Raw genomic sequence first — 13,298 nt, forward strand, 5'->3', positions numbered from 1 at the left:
ATTTGTGGTGTACAGCTGAAATTTGGCACATAGGTAGAATACATACATAGTACACAGGTACAGTACATACATTGTAGATTAGCCAGTGTTTGTGAGTAAGATTGAAAACTATCATCAAGTACTCTAGATTTAGTATGTATACCTTATCCACTTTCATTAGCCTGGGGAGCAATCATGGCACTGCCAACTTTGCTTGAGATGTTGCCTGATGAGGTCTTTAAAGGAGACTTTGGATGATGCATTTTGAATGCTAGTGGGGACAGAGTTCCACTTTTTAGTCACTGAAAGTACAGTTTTGTACCTACCATAAATGTAGATGTTAGAGTGTAATCACTGCTGCAGTCATTACACTTTGGTTATCCTGCCGTCAGGCGGTTCCCCAGTCAGCCTGAGTTCCAAAGTCTTGGTCCGGCATCGGTTGCTGTCGCCTCCTCCCTGACGTCAGTGCGACAGGGGTATATAACATGCAGCCGATGCCATTTTCTTCAGTTTTTCTTGCCGCGCGGTGCCCGAAGCAATAGCAGTTCGCAAGTGCCGATCAGCCGACTCCTGAGATTTTCATTCCGAATCCAGAACCGAAGTTTTCTACAAAGCTAAGTACCCCATTGGGGAAACTTTTTCTTGCCTCAGACCAATGTCAGTAAAAGTTAATAACTATTTCTTGTGGGAAGCAAATACCTCATAAGGATTTCCACAACTATTGTATCCCAAGGCCAAGTGTAATGACTGGAGCAGTGTAACACGATGAACAGCTGATTGTAGGTTGGGCAGTTTAAGCCAGTGGAGCTGTCTCAAAGCAGTACAGTGATGAGTTCTATATGAGCAATTTGCAGCAAAGTGGGCAATTCTGTTATAGCAGGCTTCCATTTTGCTTAATTCAATTTTGTTGAGATTTGTCAGAATGGGAGATGCATAGAGTAGGGTGGATAGAAGTTGGAAGCGAGCAATGGCTGATCTTGTGTTGTTGGTAAGAAATGGTTTGATATGGTAGAGTGACCCCAGTTTGGCATGTATTTTTTTAATAGTTAAGTTGAGATTACTATCAAATTTTAGGTGGGAGTCTATGGTTATTCCCAACAGCTTAGCCTGTGCCACTGGAGCAACTGGAGTAACATTTGTGGATTGACTATCAGTGTTTTTGTTAGAACTGGTTAATATCATAAACTGAGTTTTCTTTGGATTGAGGATAAGTTGAGCTTTGGTAAGGTAGTTTTCAACGCCAGAGAATGCTATTTCATAGGTTCATAGGTTCATACTAGGCGATCTGCCCTAGGGCATTTGTAAGCCTAGCCAGAGTGTGTTTGGCTTTCGCCACCCATTTTAAATGTTTTCTATGCCCTTTTTCGAGGTTAGTTTACTGTGCCTCTGTTTAGCAGTGACACAGAAGTTATACCCGGGGTAAACCTATGATCACCCATCCACTCGTCAAGATTTCTTTTGAAGAGAGTCAGTGAGGGACTCTGCCTAACTTGGACTGGGATTCTATTCCAGAGTGAAGGGAGCCTCTGGGTTATGAATCTGTCCCTCCAGCATGTCCTATTTATTTCAGTGCTGAGGTTCAAGTCCCTTGAGCGCGTAGCTCGATGGGATTTGGATTTTCTGAGGTGCAGCATGTCCATTAATTCTGGGTTGGACATGGCTTTATACGTCAGGCACAGATCACCTTCTAAGCAGGTGGTATGCAACCGAGTAGAGCTGGAGTTTCTTTAACCGGGTAACATATGGCATCTGTTTGAGCCCTTTGATCCTCTTGGTGAGGTACTTTTGGGGTCTTTCCAGTTGCTGCAGGTGTCGGGTAAGGTACATCCCGAAAGGGGCATTGTATTCAATTATGGGCCTGATGAGGGATGAGTAAAGAGGCACAATGACTTCCCTTGATCTAGATGTGAATCCCTTCATGATTAGGTGGGCTATATAGAAGGTTTTTCTAACCACTTTGGCCACGTGGTTGTCAAATGAGAGATTGCTATCAACGTGGGTCCCCAGGTCTCTAATTACTTCTTCCATACTTAATGGATTACCACCTATGTGGTAATTTGTGGGCACTTTGTTTTTGTCAAAGGGGATGACTATACACTTTTTGGCGTTTAACTTGAGGCCATGGCTCTGGCACCAGTTATCTGTTTCTATGAGACCCTTTTGGAGGATGCTTGTGTCAGCTGGAGATTCGATTATGGCGCCCAGTTTGCAGTCATCTGCGAACTTGGTCAGCCACAGTCCTCCCGTGTTGGCCTGTACCTCTGAGAAATATATGCCGAACAAGAGAGGTCCCAGGACCAAGCCTTGTGGGACGCCACTTGTAACTGGTTTGGAGTCTGACATGGCTCCAGCAATTCTGACCATGTGGGTTCTGTCCTTGAGCCAGTTTGCAACCCATCTAGTGACATAGGGGTTTATATTTAAGCTGGATAGCTTATCTATGATGCCCGAGTGGGGTACTGTATCGAAGGCTTTTGCGAGGTCCAGGTAGGCTGTGTGGACCACCTTCCCCTCGTCAATGGCCTTGGTGACTGTTTCAAAGAAATAAACCAGGTTTAAGAGGCAGGATCAACTGGGTAGGATCCAGTGTCTGTAGGTCCCCAATATCTTTATTTGTGAGTTCCATGATGATCCTCTCCATAGCTTTGCAAACCAAGCTAGTCAGGCTTATGGGGCGATAGTTTCCAGGATCCGTTGAGGCACCAACCTTTGTGGAGAGGGACCACTGTTGCTGTACGCCATTCTTTGGGTACATATCCTGTAGTAAGGCTGAGACTGAACAATAGCTTTATGTTGGGGTTCAGCTCTTCTTGGAGTTCATGTAGGACGCAGCCCGGGATACCGTCTGGTCCCATTGATGCTGTGTTTTTTGCTTTGGAGAGGGCGGCTCTCACCTGAGCATCTGAGATGTCAGGGGGGCAGCACTCTGCTGGGACACATAATTGCTCTTTTGGGGGGGGGGGAGTTAGCGCTGAGCCTGTCAGCCAAGATGTTGGCAATGTCTGTGGGTTCAGTGTATTTTTTGTCATTTTGGACTAACTCTGAGCATATCTGGGAGTTTCCACCCAGGTTCCTAACATAACTAAAGAAAGCCTTGTGATTATCTTTAGTGTCTTGTGCAATTTTTCTCTCGAAGCTGGCCTTGGATGATTTTATGAGTGCCCGTAGATTTTTGCCAGTACTGATCAGAGATGCCTTCCCTTTTAGGGATTTTGCTCTATCATGCAGTAGCTTCCTCCTTCTATTCTATAGTCTGTTTATGGCTGGGGTCCACCAGACAGGACGTCTGCCTTTGGGGGATTGGGTCTTGGTTTTATTTGGGATTGCATGATCCATGCATTCCTGAAGATGTTCATAGAATGCGTTTATAAAGGATTCTGCAGTCTGAGCCGTATTTTCCACAGGCCCGGGGTCTTTGAAGGATTCCACCTCGGTTTTGAGGAGTGTGAAGTTTGCTTTAGAGAAGTTTTTCACTGTGGTTTTCTGGGCAGGGGTTGGGGTCGGGATGTGGATATCCAGTGAGATTAATTTATGGTCTGATCTTACCAGTGAGGGATACACTTCTGGTCTGGAGCATAGAGTCCCCATGTTGGTGATGATCAGGTCCAGTATGTTTTCCCCTCTTGTGGGAGTGGTGACAAGTTGTTCCACAGAATCTGAGTTTATAAATTCTAGGAACCTTTGGGCTAGGGTGTTGGAGCTAGAGTAATACTCCCAGTCTATGTTTGGGTAGTTGAAGTCGCCCAATATAATGGTGTTTGGGGAGACCTTCATATTTTCCAGTGTTGTCAGGAAGGTCGAGTGGGGATCCTGGGTTTGGGAGGGTGGTCTGTAGCAGGCTATAAACTGGAAGGCAGTTTTACCCACTGTTAGTTGCACATGGATAGTTTCCGATGCTTCGTGCTGTGCCACCAACCAGGAGGTGTGGGTATCTTTGACGAATATTGATACTCCCCCTCCTTTTGTGGTTCGGTCTGAGTTTTGGGGCCGAAAAGTATGGTATGAGGTATAACCTGGTAGTGCTGGGGTGCTCTCGGGAGCCTTGAACCAGGTTTCTGTTACTGCACAGCTATCAATGTTCTCCATGCTGAGTTGTTTGCAGGAGGGTGGGAATGTTTTGTGCAGCACAGATTAAGGTAGTGTTATCTGCATACTGAATGATAGGTGCATGATGTGTGGAGGTATGGAGGTCATTTGTGAAGACTGTGAATAGTAGTGGTCCTAAGACAGAACCCTGTGGGACTCCTATAGTTATGGGCAGCTGAGGAGAGAGAGAATTTTCCCATTCACAGCTTGGCATCTGTCAGTTAAGTAGCTTTGGAACCAGGTAAGAGTGGAATTTTATAGGTGATATTGGTTTAGTTTGTTTAGCAGGATTTGGTGTGAGACTGTGAAAATGCTTTGGACAGATCCAAAAAAAAGAGTTAACAGCTGTAAGCCTTCATTTTTGAGACGGTTTACGGTGTCTGTGAAGCAGAGGAGGGCTGTAGTGGTACTATGAGCAGGTCTGAAACCATACTGAGTAGGTGACAGGATGTTGCTGTCTAGGAGATAGTTTAGCATCTGGGTATGGATGCATTTTTCTAGGATTTTGGCCAGGGGGGAGAGTAAAGCAATGGGTCTATAGTTATTAAGTTCAGTGGAGCTCCCACCTTTATGTATGGGTGTAACATAGGACATTTTACAGAGTTTGGGCACAGAGTTTTCAACAACTGATCTGTTTATGAGAATGGAGACTGGGATAGCAACAGCATCTGCTGTGAGTTTCAAGAAATAGCTGGGGAGTAGGTCGGGCTGCTGTTGATGAGGTTTTTAGTTTGGAGAGCATGCTTTTGATTGAAGTGGTGGAAACTGTTTTGAGGGTAAAGCTTGTATTAGTGTTATTTGTGTTGGGGGGGGGGGTAGTGAGGAAGGAATTGTCCTGTGATACTAAGGCTAGAACTGAGTTCACAAAGTGGGAATTGAATTGTGTTTTGATGGGAACTTTAGTGTCAGGGGTGGTTGGTTTGGGGATAGCCTTTTGGGTGGATTTTAGTAGTTGGTTTACATTTTTCCAAAATTTTTGGGGGTTGTGTTGGTATTTAGTTTGTAATGTTGTGTAGTAGGATTTTTTGTCCAGCCTAATGCAATCTTTTGCACGGTTGTGCAGTTTTTGGAACTTAGTTAGGCTTTTCTTTGTTTTTTTGATAGTAAAGCCAGGCAGTGTCTCTGGACCTGAGGATTTGTTTGGTTTCTTTACTGAGCCAGGGGTTTGTAGAGGTTCTACCCTTGATTTTGTGCAATGGAGCGACAGTGTCTAGGTGTTGTAGAAATGTTTTGTTGAAATATGCTACAGCCTGGTCAAGTGGGAGGGTTTTTAGGGGGATCCAGTCACAGTTACAGAGTAAAGTGTTGAGGACCTCGGAAGATAATTTTTTTGTGTTTCTAGTGGATATACAATTAGTGGTTTTGCATATGCTTGTTCTACTACGTATAAAGTATATTATGTTGTGGTCACTTAAGGTGTCTGGGAGACTGCCGGTGTGAGGATACAATGTGGGGTTGTTAGTTAGGACCCAGTCAAGGATGGATTCCCTTTTAGATTTTTAATCACATCTAGCTGGAATTTGGACTAGTTGCTGGTAGCCATGGAGAATTATTAGATTACTTGGTGGTTCTGATATACAGGTGAACCAATCTAGGCTGAAGTCCCCAGTATAAGGGCTTCTTGTGAGTATGTGGAAAAACACCAGGATAGGACGTCTTCAAGGCTAGCAGGTGTATTACCAGGTGAATGTATATCACAACTGTGGTGATGACCTTTTTAGGGTGAAGCTGAAGTTGTGAGATAAGTATGTCCCAATTATTGGGGGAGGGGTAGGAGTTTGGTAATTGACGGACAGTTAAGTTGGACTTGTACAGTAAGGCAGTTCCACCCCCTTTACGAAGTGGTCTGTCTTGTATAATGATACTGTAGCCGGTAGGGAGAACTTCTGAGTTAGCTATGTTTTTATTTAGCCAGGTTTCTGTTAAAGCAACTATGTCTGGGGAGTAGTGTGCTATTGTGGCCTGGAGTTCAGGTATTTTATTTTTGATACTTCTAATATTAATATTTAGCATTAAAAGATGGTTGGTTTTGCTGCTGTTGTTGATTTGCCCAGGGATGAAGAAAGTGGGGGTGTTATGTTCTGACATTTGTGTTGGAGCAGTTTGTTTTGGACGGTATGGACTTGGGCCTGGGTTGGGGTGGATATCCCCACTTATGGTAAGCCTGGTGTTAAAATGGTGATACAGAAGATGTTGGAGTTTGGTGAGGAGTGTGAGAAAGTATTGCGTTTTTTTGGAGTAGGAATGAGAGCATATATGTCTAGCTCTGAATTGGTCCATTATGTAGTTCTTGAACAATTGTGGGCATACATTATTACAATGTGTGGTGTCTGTATATGAGAGTGCATAATGTAGTGTTGTGCTACTAAGTTTAGGGATATTGCTAGAGTGATAACCTATGGTGTTGTAAAGAATTATGAGAAGACAGACTAGACTTAGTTGTGTGATAGTCATGGTTATAAAGTTTAAGTTGGTTTAGGTGGGGGATCTGAATAGAAATTATAGGGTTGCACTATATGTGGATGGGGAAGTAACAAATGCCTAGTGGGAATGAGAGTGAGTGGGAGTATTTTGTGCGGAGTAAGTTGGTGTGGTATAATGTGATATGACTTGAGGAGCTGTGATTGGTGGAGGCGATGTGAGGGTGAGCTGTGGGTGTGGCTGTGATTACTATAAATGTAGAGGTAGTGGGGGTGGGAGGAAATAGGGGGCAGGGGAGCAGAGAGAGCCTGAGCATTAGTGAGGGTGAACGGGACGGGGCAGAGCCCAAGACAAGAGAAAAAAGTAAGTATTACTTTACAAATCTGAACACTTTAAACAAATTCCTGAGGTCTAATGGCTTACCAGCAAGCTAAATGTAATTGCTGAAGAGCACTTGTGTCCTGGTGAGAGACTAGAAATTTAAAAGATAGCTCCATACTCAGCAGGATTCTAATATAGACTTAGTATTGGGGGAGGGAGATAGCACAAGGGGTGTAAACCAGGTGGAATGCAAAGAAACCAGAGAGGCAATCAGTGGAAATCAGTGAAGGCCTCAGAGGGGGTAAGTAATAATTCAAACTACCTGTAAAGTGAAGGAGAGAAGAGACAGCAAAGTTTATTAAGGTTGGGAGTGTGTCTTCACATTGACTTGCTGATTAGTAACCAGTTTGTGCACAGATTAGAGTAGGGAGATACATTAGCAATGAAGGGGAATGTATAGAGATGCAAATAAACAGGTGGGCCTCCACGTGATACAAACTAAGGCAGAAAGCACTGAGAGGGCTGCTTAATGGTTAATTTAGTCACAGGGATCTGAATTAAATGTATACTGTCTATTGGACAGTTAGGATTACTGTACTAGATGGGGGAGGGGGGGCACAAGGCTACAACAGTCAGTTTTATTAGCAAGCTGAGAACTACTAAGAAATACTGCTAATGTAATAGCTTCACTCTCATAAAACATACAAGTAGAATGCCTGGGTGGACTGACCCTGCTCTTGAGGCTCAAAATGTATATCCTTGTTTAGTTTGCAGTACTGATTCCTTCTTATACGGTATGGGTGGAGTGGTAGCTGCAGACTGTAGATTTGCTTGAGTGTGCTCCTGCTCTTGAGGCTCAAAATGTATATCTTTGTTTAGTTTGCAGTACTGATTCCTTCTTATACTGTATGGGTGGAGTGGAAGCCGCAGACTGCAGATTTGCTTGAGTGTGTTCCTGCTCTTGAGGCTCAAAATGTGTATCCTTGTTTAGTTTGCAGTACTAATTCCTTCTTATACTGTATGGGTGGAGTGGTAGCCGCAGACTGCAGATTTGCTTGAGTGTGCTCAGCAAGCAGAATGTAATTGCTGAAGAGCACTTGTGTCCTGGTGGGAGACTAGAAATTTAAAGATGGCTCCATACTCAGCAGGATTCTAATATAGACTTAGTATTGGGGAAGGGAGATAGCACAAGGGGTGTTAACCAGGTGGAATGCAAAAAAAAAAATAACAGAGAGGCAATCAGTGGAAATCAGTGAAGGCCTCAGAGGGGGTAAGTAATAATTCAAACTACCTGTAAAGTGAAAGAGAGAAGAGATAGCAAAGTTTATTAAGGTTGGAAGTGTGTCTTCACAATGACTTGCTGAAGATATGAAGAAGTTATACTACGTAGAAAGGAATGAACTTCCCAAAAAGGTGTTGGAGTACAGTGTGACAACTGTATCCAAGAAACTATAGAAATATGTGACAAAGAACGATGTCAGTGATGGGTTTTAGTTGCTGGCTGCAACAAACCATTACACACAGCAGACTTTAGTCTGCTAGTGTCACTGATGCATATCCATAATACATGTCTGCATCAAGTGAGCAACTCTCACATCAATAGGAATATCGTTAGATATACTGCATTAACTTCACAAGTATGAACAATACTTGTTAACAAGGGTTGATATATAGAATATCATGCGACTTGACCCAAAAATGTTATTGTACTAACTGAAGGTATGTACAAGACTACATAAGAAGAAACGCTATCATATGTATACCTTAAAGGCAAGCAAGAAAAGCCTGACATAACACTTTCAAGTACTTCAAACAAACTTCAAACAAATCCGAAAATTCAAGACTGTAACATCTTCCACAAAAAAGATATTCAAGTACAAGTAGGCATAGGTATAACACAGACATAGCTTTCACAGAAAACTGTGGAAGACATATGAATCAACCTCCATGGGATATGAATGGAGTGCTAAGTTAGTGGAATAATAACAAAGAACACAAATTCATAAGAAAACAAGGAAAAAGATACTGCAGGTGAACTTTTTAGTATCTGCTGCTTACTTACTAAAAGACAGGAAATTGGGAATAGGGTGGGCTAAGTAGTAACTATCCACTCTGAATGCCTTTATCCTTCTGCTGTTATGATGAGGTAATAGAAAAGATGTTGCATAAGCAGAACTTTACAAATGTATTACATGCAAACCTCATCAAGTATGTGACTAAAGACAGCTACAGATAAATACTATTTTTTTTAAATTCAAAACTCTCACCTGTAAAGGTTCACTATGAGGATTGTGTATTGTTATTAATGGTGAAAAACTGCTATTTACAGGAACTCTTGCCCCTATAAAGGGGCGTAATCGATAAGGATTGGGTATGCCAACACCAAACACCTGTAGAGAAAAGTGAGGGGGAAAAAATTTAGTAAATAAAACTGGAACTCTCTACCAGGTCAATGCTCACTTAACTTTAAACATTCACAATTTACAAAGGCACAGCAAACAACAGAGAGTTAATTTCTGACCACGAGTGAAGCACCCTAAAGTAACTGGAATACATTATCTTCCTAAGCAAGAATCAAGATTAAGAATGGACATACTCATAAAATGTATACAAAATGTTTCTGTTGAATGCACCTAAGAAATTCAGTGGTAATAACGTACTTACATGTTTAACCACAACGCTATCAACATGAGATAAGGGAAAGGGCATAAACCCACCCAAGTATAACTTTGATTTTGTTGATATTTTATGTTTAAATATTTTTGAGTTTAGATATTTTTCTGTTGACACTTTTGCTGTCTAGATTATTTTAAGTATACTCCCACACATACCTCATCTCAAACTGATTGACATTCTACTTCAGGATGATAAAAATAGAGCAAAGAAACTAAGTAATAAGTGAGAAAACATCACCAAAATGAAGACAGAACTGCCTGGATTGCTTAAATCCTACATATCCCAACTCCAACATCTTTTGGTGCATGTATCATAATTCAAAGAAGCCTGCTGAATAACATTCCAAAAAACAAAGGTAAACAGTGTTAACAAAACTGTTTACAAGATGACACAGAAGTAGGCTAAATGAATCACAGCCTCATATATACACAGCGATAAACACTTTGGTGAACAGTGCTCAACTTAACAAGCAGGATAATCATATAGAACACTGACAGGACATCCGGTTCTATACTACCAACTACATCACAGCCACTCTTCTCAACCTCCTAGAGAAATTTGGACAAAGCCATAAATAACAGGGGGGCACAAAGGTCCAAACACAAGGAAAAATTTTAAACACTGCTCGCATAAATGCAGAAAGTTAATAAAAATAACAATTTTTGCATAACATGAATTTTCTTAAAGGTATGATGTCTGAAACTCAAATGTCATTGTTTTATTTTTTGAAGCAATAAACATCTTTATCACGTATGACATAGGCAATCATAAATTTATATAAATGCAAACAAACCATATTGACATAATTTTAGTAGCAAACATTATACATCATTTATAATCTATCCAGTCACTGTCAGTCAAACATTACATAGCTCATTCAAATCCTTGCATCTTTTAAACCTCATTCCTCCTCTGCATGTATTGTTCCCATAATTCCCATTTTTCTATGTAATTTGCTTCCACCCTTTTCTAAAGACCCCATTTTCAGTTGTTTTATCTCTGTTACTAAATTCAGGAATTCTAGTACAGTTGGTTTAGAGTTTGATTCCCATTTTCCAGTAATTGCTTTTTTTTTGGCACCATAATTAGCAAGGCCGTACTATGTCTAGGCAACTCTGATTCTGTATCATAGCACAAAAAAAAAAAACAATTTCCATAGTTATACCAATTTGCTCACCCAGTACTTCTGATAGAGTAGCCTCAGGGCCCATTACCTCTTTCTTCCCCATCACACCTCCAACATTTGCTATCTACCTAAGGAAAAATTCTTTGGAATTTACTTGGGAGTATTAAAAATACCTATGTAAACACTTCCAAGCAAAGATCCTAAATATTCTAGACTTTGTTGCATATTTGGGAGACATACATATATCCTCCCATTGTTTCCTTGTGAATTAATTATCCAATCTCTCTTGCCAATAATTTCTAACCTCCTCTGACTGATTCTTACAGTGATCAAGCAATATTTTACATGCTCTTCTAATTTTTCCTTTTTTAATGACAGCTTCTGTTCTAGATTCCACTAAAACCTCTACCAGTGCTGTTTTTTTTTCATTTAGGATCCCCTATCTCTTTCGCTTTGCTTATACTCCGATATCAATCCTTGACAGGGAAGTCCATCTCTAGCCTGCAATCCAAATACATTCTTGTCCTCTTCCATTCTATTACCTTTCCCTGCCTATTTGCTCCCGATACTTTGGTTATTTTGCCAATTGTCTCCAATAAGTTCCAGCCCCCTCTTGCCTACTATCTGTATTCCCAACTGCAGTCATCCCTATTGGCATAATCTTCTTTTTCCATTCACATGTTCACTCAGTTCTTAGAATACTTTCCGCTACTTTACAAATACACTATTCAGTATGGTTATTGTTTTCCTTAAGGATCTTCATCCAAAATCACAGTCTCTCCTTGTTTCTTGAGCTTCGCCTGTTGTTTAGTTATTATTTCTTTCCTGTTGAATTATGGGTTTCAGCTTGCACTATGTATAGGAACCTTAACTGTGTAGCACTTAAATACCCCTTCAAATCAGGTAATCCCAAACCATCCTGTTCTATTGGAAGTATCAGTATCTTGACTTTTGCCATCTTCCCCTCCCAGATAAAATCCTACAGCTCTTTAATTGTGATCCACAATTTCTCCTCTGGTTGATAAAAATATGACAGATTTGTGCATAAAACTAAAGGGACTAAAAGCATTTTAACTGCTTGTATCTTTCTATCCAGAAAACAAAGCTTCCAATTTTACAGTTTTTGCATTATCGTTTATTTAGTTTCTTCCACATATCCTTTGCTATCACCCCAGAATCCTTTCTAACCCATACTCCTAAGTATTTCCTTTTATCATCTCCTCAGAAATACGGATATTCCTAAACCAATTCATGTGTGGGTACATCATTTACAGCTATTGCCTTTGTTATGGCTTCATTAATGTTGTATCTTGAAAATATATGAAACTATCTCAAAATGTTCAACACTGAAATATCCGTTATTGGTTTTATTAGGTATAAAATAATATCTGCAGATACAGCCAGCTTTCCTTTACTACCATATCAATTATATCCTTGAATTTCTGAGTCCCTTATTTTCTTTGCCAATGGTTCTAAATATAATGGAAATAAAGGGACGAGGACACCCTTGCCCGGTTCCTCTGTTCAAACAGAAATTATCAGAGAGGAACTCACCCACTTGAATTTTCGTCTCTGATCCATCATATATCCATCCTCCTAATCAAACTTATAATTTTATCAGGGAATGAAAATGAGTCCATTGCTCTGCTCAAACTCCCAGCTTACTCTGTCAAATGCTTTCTCTGCATCAAGACCTATCAGCAACAATGGTATTTTCTTACATTCTACTTCCTTCTGTATTACCAACGTTCTGTTAAAGCTTACAAATGTTTGTCTCCCATCCACAAAACCTCACTGACCCATATCTATCAATTTTGGCATCACCTTTGTCATTCTTTTAGCCATTATAGACATAAATGTGTTATAATCATGGTTTAGGATTGAAATGGGGCTGTATGAAGCTGGCTCTGATGGGTCTTTACCCTCTTCAGGTATTACAGCCACCGCCGCTTTCTTCCAGGATGTTGTCATTATTTTCTGAATTCAATCCTCCATGCTTTGTCAATGACTTGCCAGAAAAAAACAAACTTTTATGAGGAACAGACCAAAAATATGAGCCAAAAATCTGGACACTGCAAAAATATGCACAGTTGAGAAGTAATGGTCAAAGCCAGACAACTGTATATAAGGACATCTGAGCAACGTTTGAACACCTGCTCATTCTAAAGCTACCAGAACCCAATATCTATTTGATTCTGGAAGATAGATAGTTTTGTTACTTTAAATGTTATTCTACTAATCTATAGACTGCATGGTACATATTACTACAAAATATATGGCTACTGATACTTGTTCTATGGTAATGAGTATTGCATTCCATTTCATAAGTCTCAAGGAAAGATGAATGTTATGAGTGACAGACTGAGCCAGTAAGGTTCAGACCGCAAATCCTTCTCTGCTCCTTGAAGCAAAATCATTGTTAATAACACATCCTTCAAAAACACTGCATATGTAACTGGCCCAGGAAACATTAGCACTCTAAATGCTTTAGGTGCTGGATGAAAATAAACAGCAGAAATAATTTTAGAGAAGTCTTAATAACAGGAACTAGTCAAGCAAAGGAAGACAGATATGCCACTAAAATATTCAGTACTGACTAGCGGGTATTCAGCTTCCTGCAGCAGTGTTTCACTATATTTTTATTTAGTAATAAAATGTTCTTTTGCTTCTCCCTGCAAACAGTAACAAT

General features: G+C 40.6%; 1 protein-coding gene across 2 annotated transcripts in view; it reads right to left on the reverse strand.

Annotated features, from left to right (window-relative positions):
* Positions 1-13,298, reverse strand: part of TMEM131 (transmembrane protein 131) — a 3,850,119-nt gene that overhangs the window by 1,722,696 nt on the left and 2,114,125 nt on the right. For both annotated transcript variants that reach the window (XM_044072169.1, XM_044072168.1), the window contains exon 7: positions 9,075-9,197. In XM_044072169.1, coding sequence (XP_043928104.1) covers positions 9,075-9,197 — 123 coding nt within the window. The remainder of the gene's footprint in view (positions 1-9,074; positions 9,198-13,298) is intronic.

The sequence above is a fragment of the Protopterus annectens genome, chromosome 5.part0 (genome assembly GCF_019279795.1).
Source record: "Protopterus annectens isolate FY-2018-M chromosome 5.part0, PAN1.0, whole genome shotgun sequence".
NCBI classification, from domain to species: Eukaryota; Metazoa; Chordata; order Ceratodontiformes; family Protopteridae; genus Protopterus; species Protopterus annectens.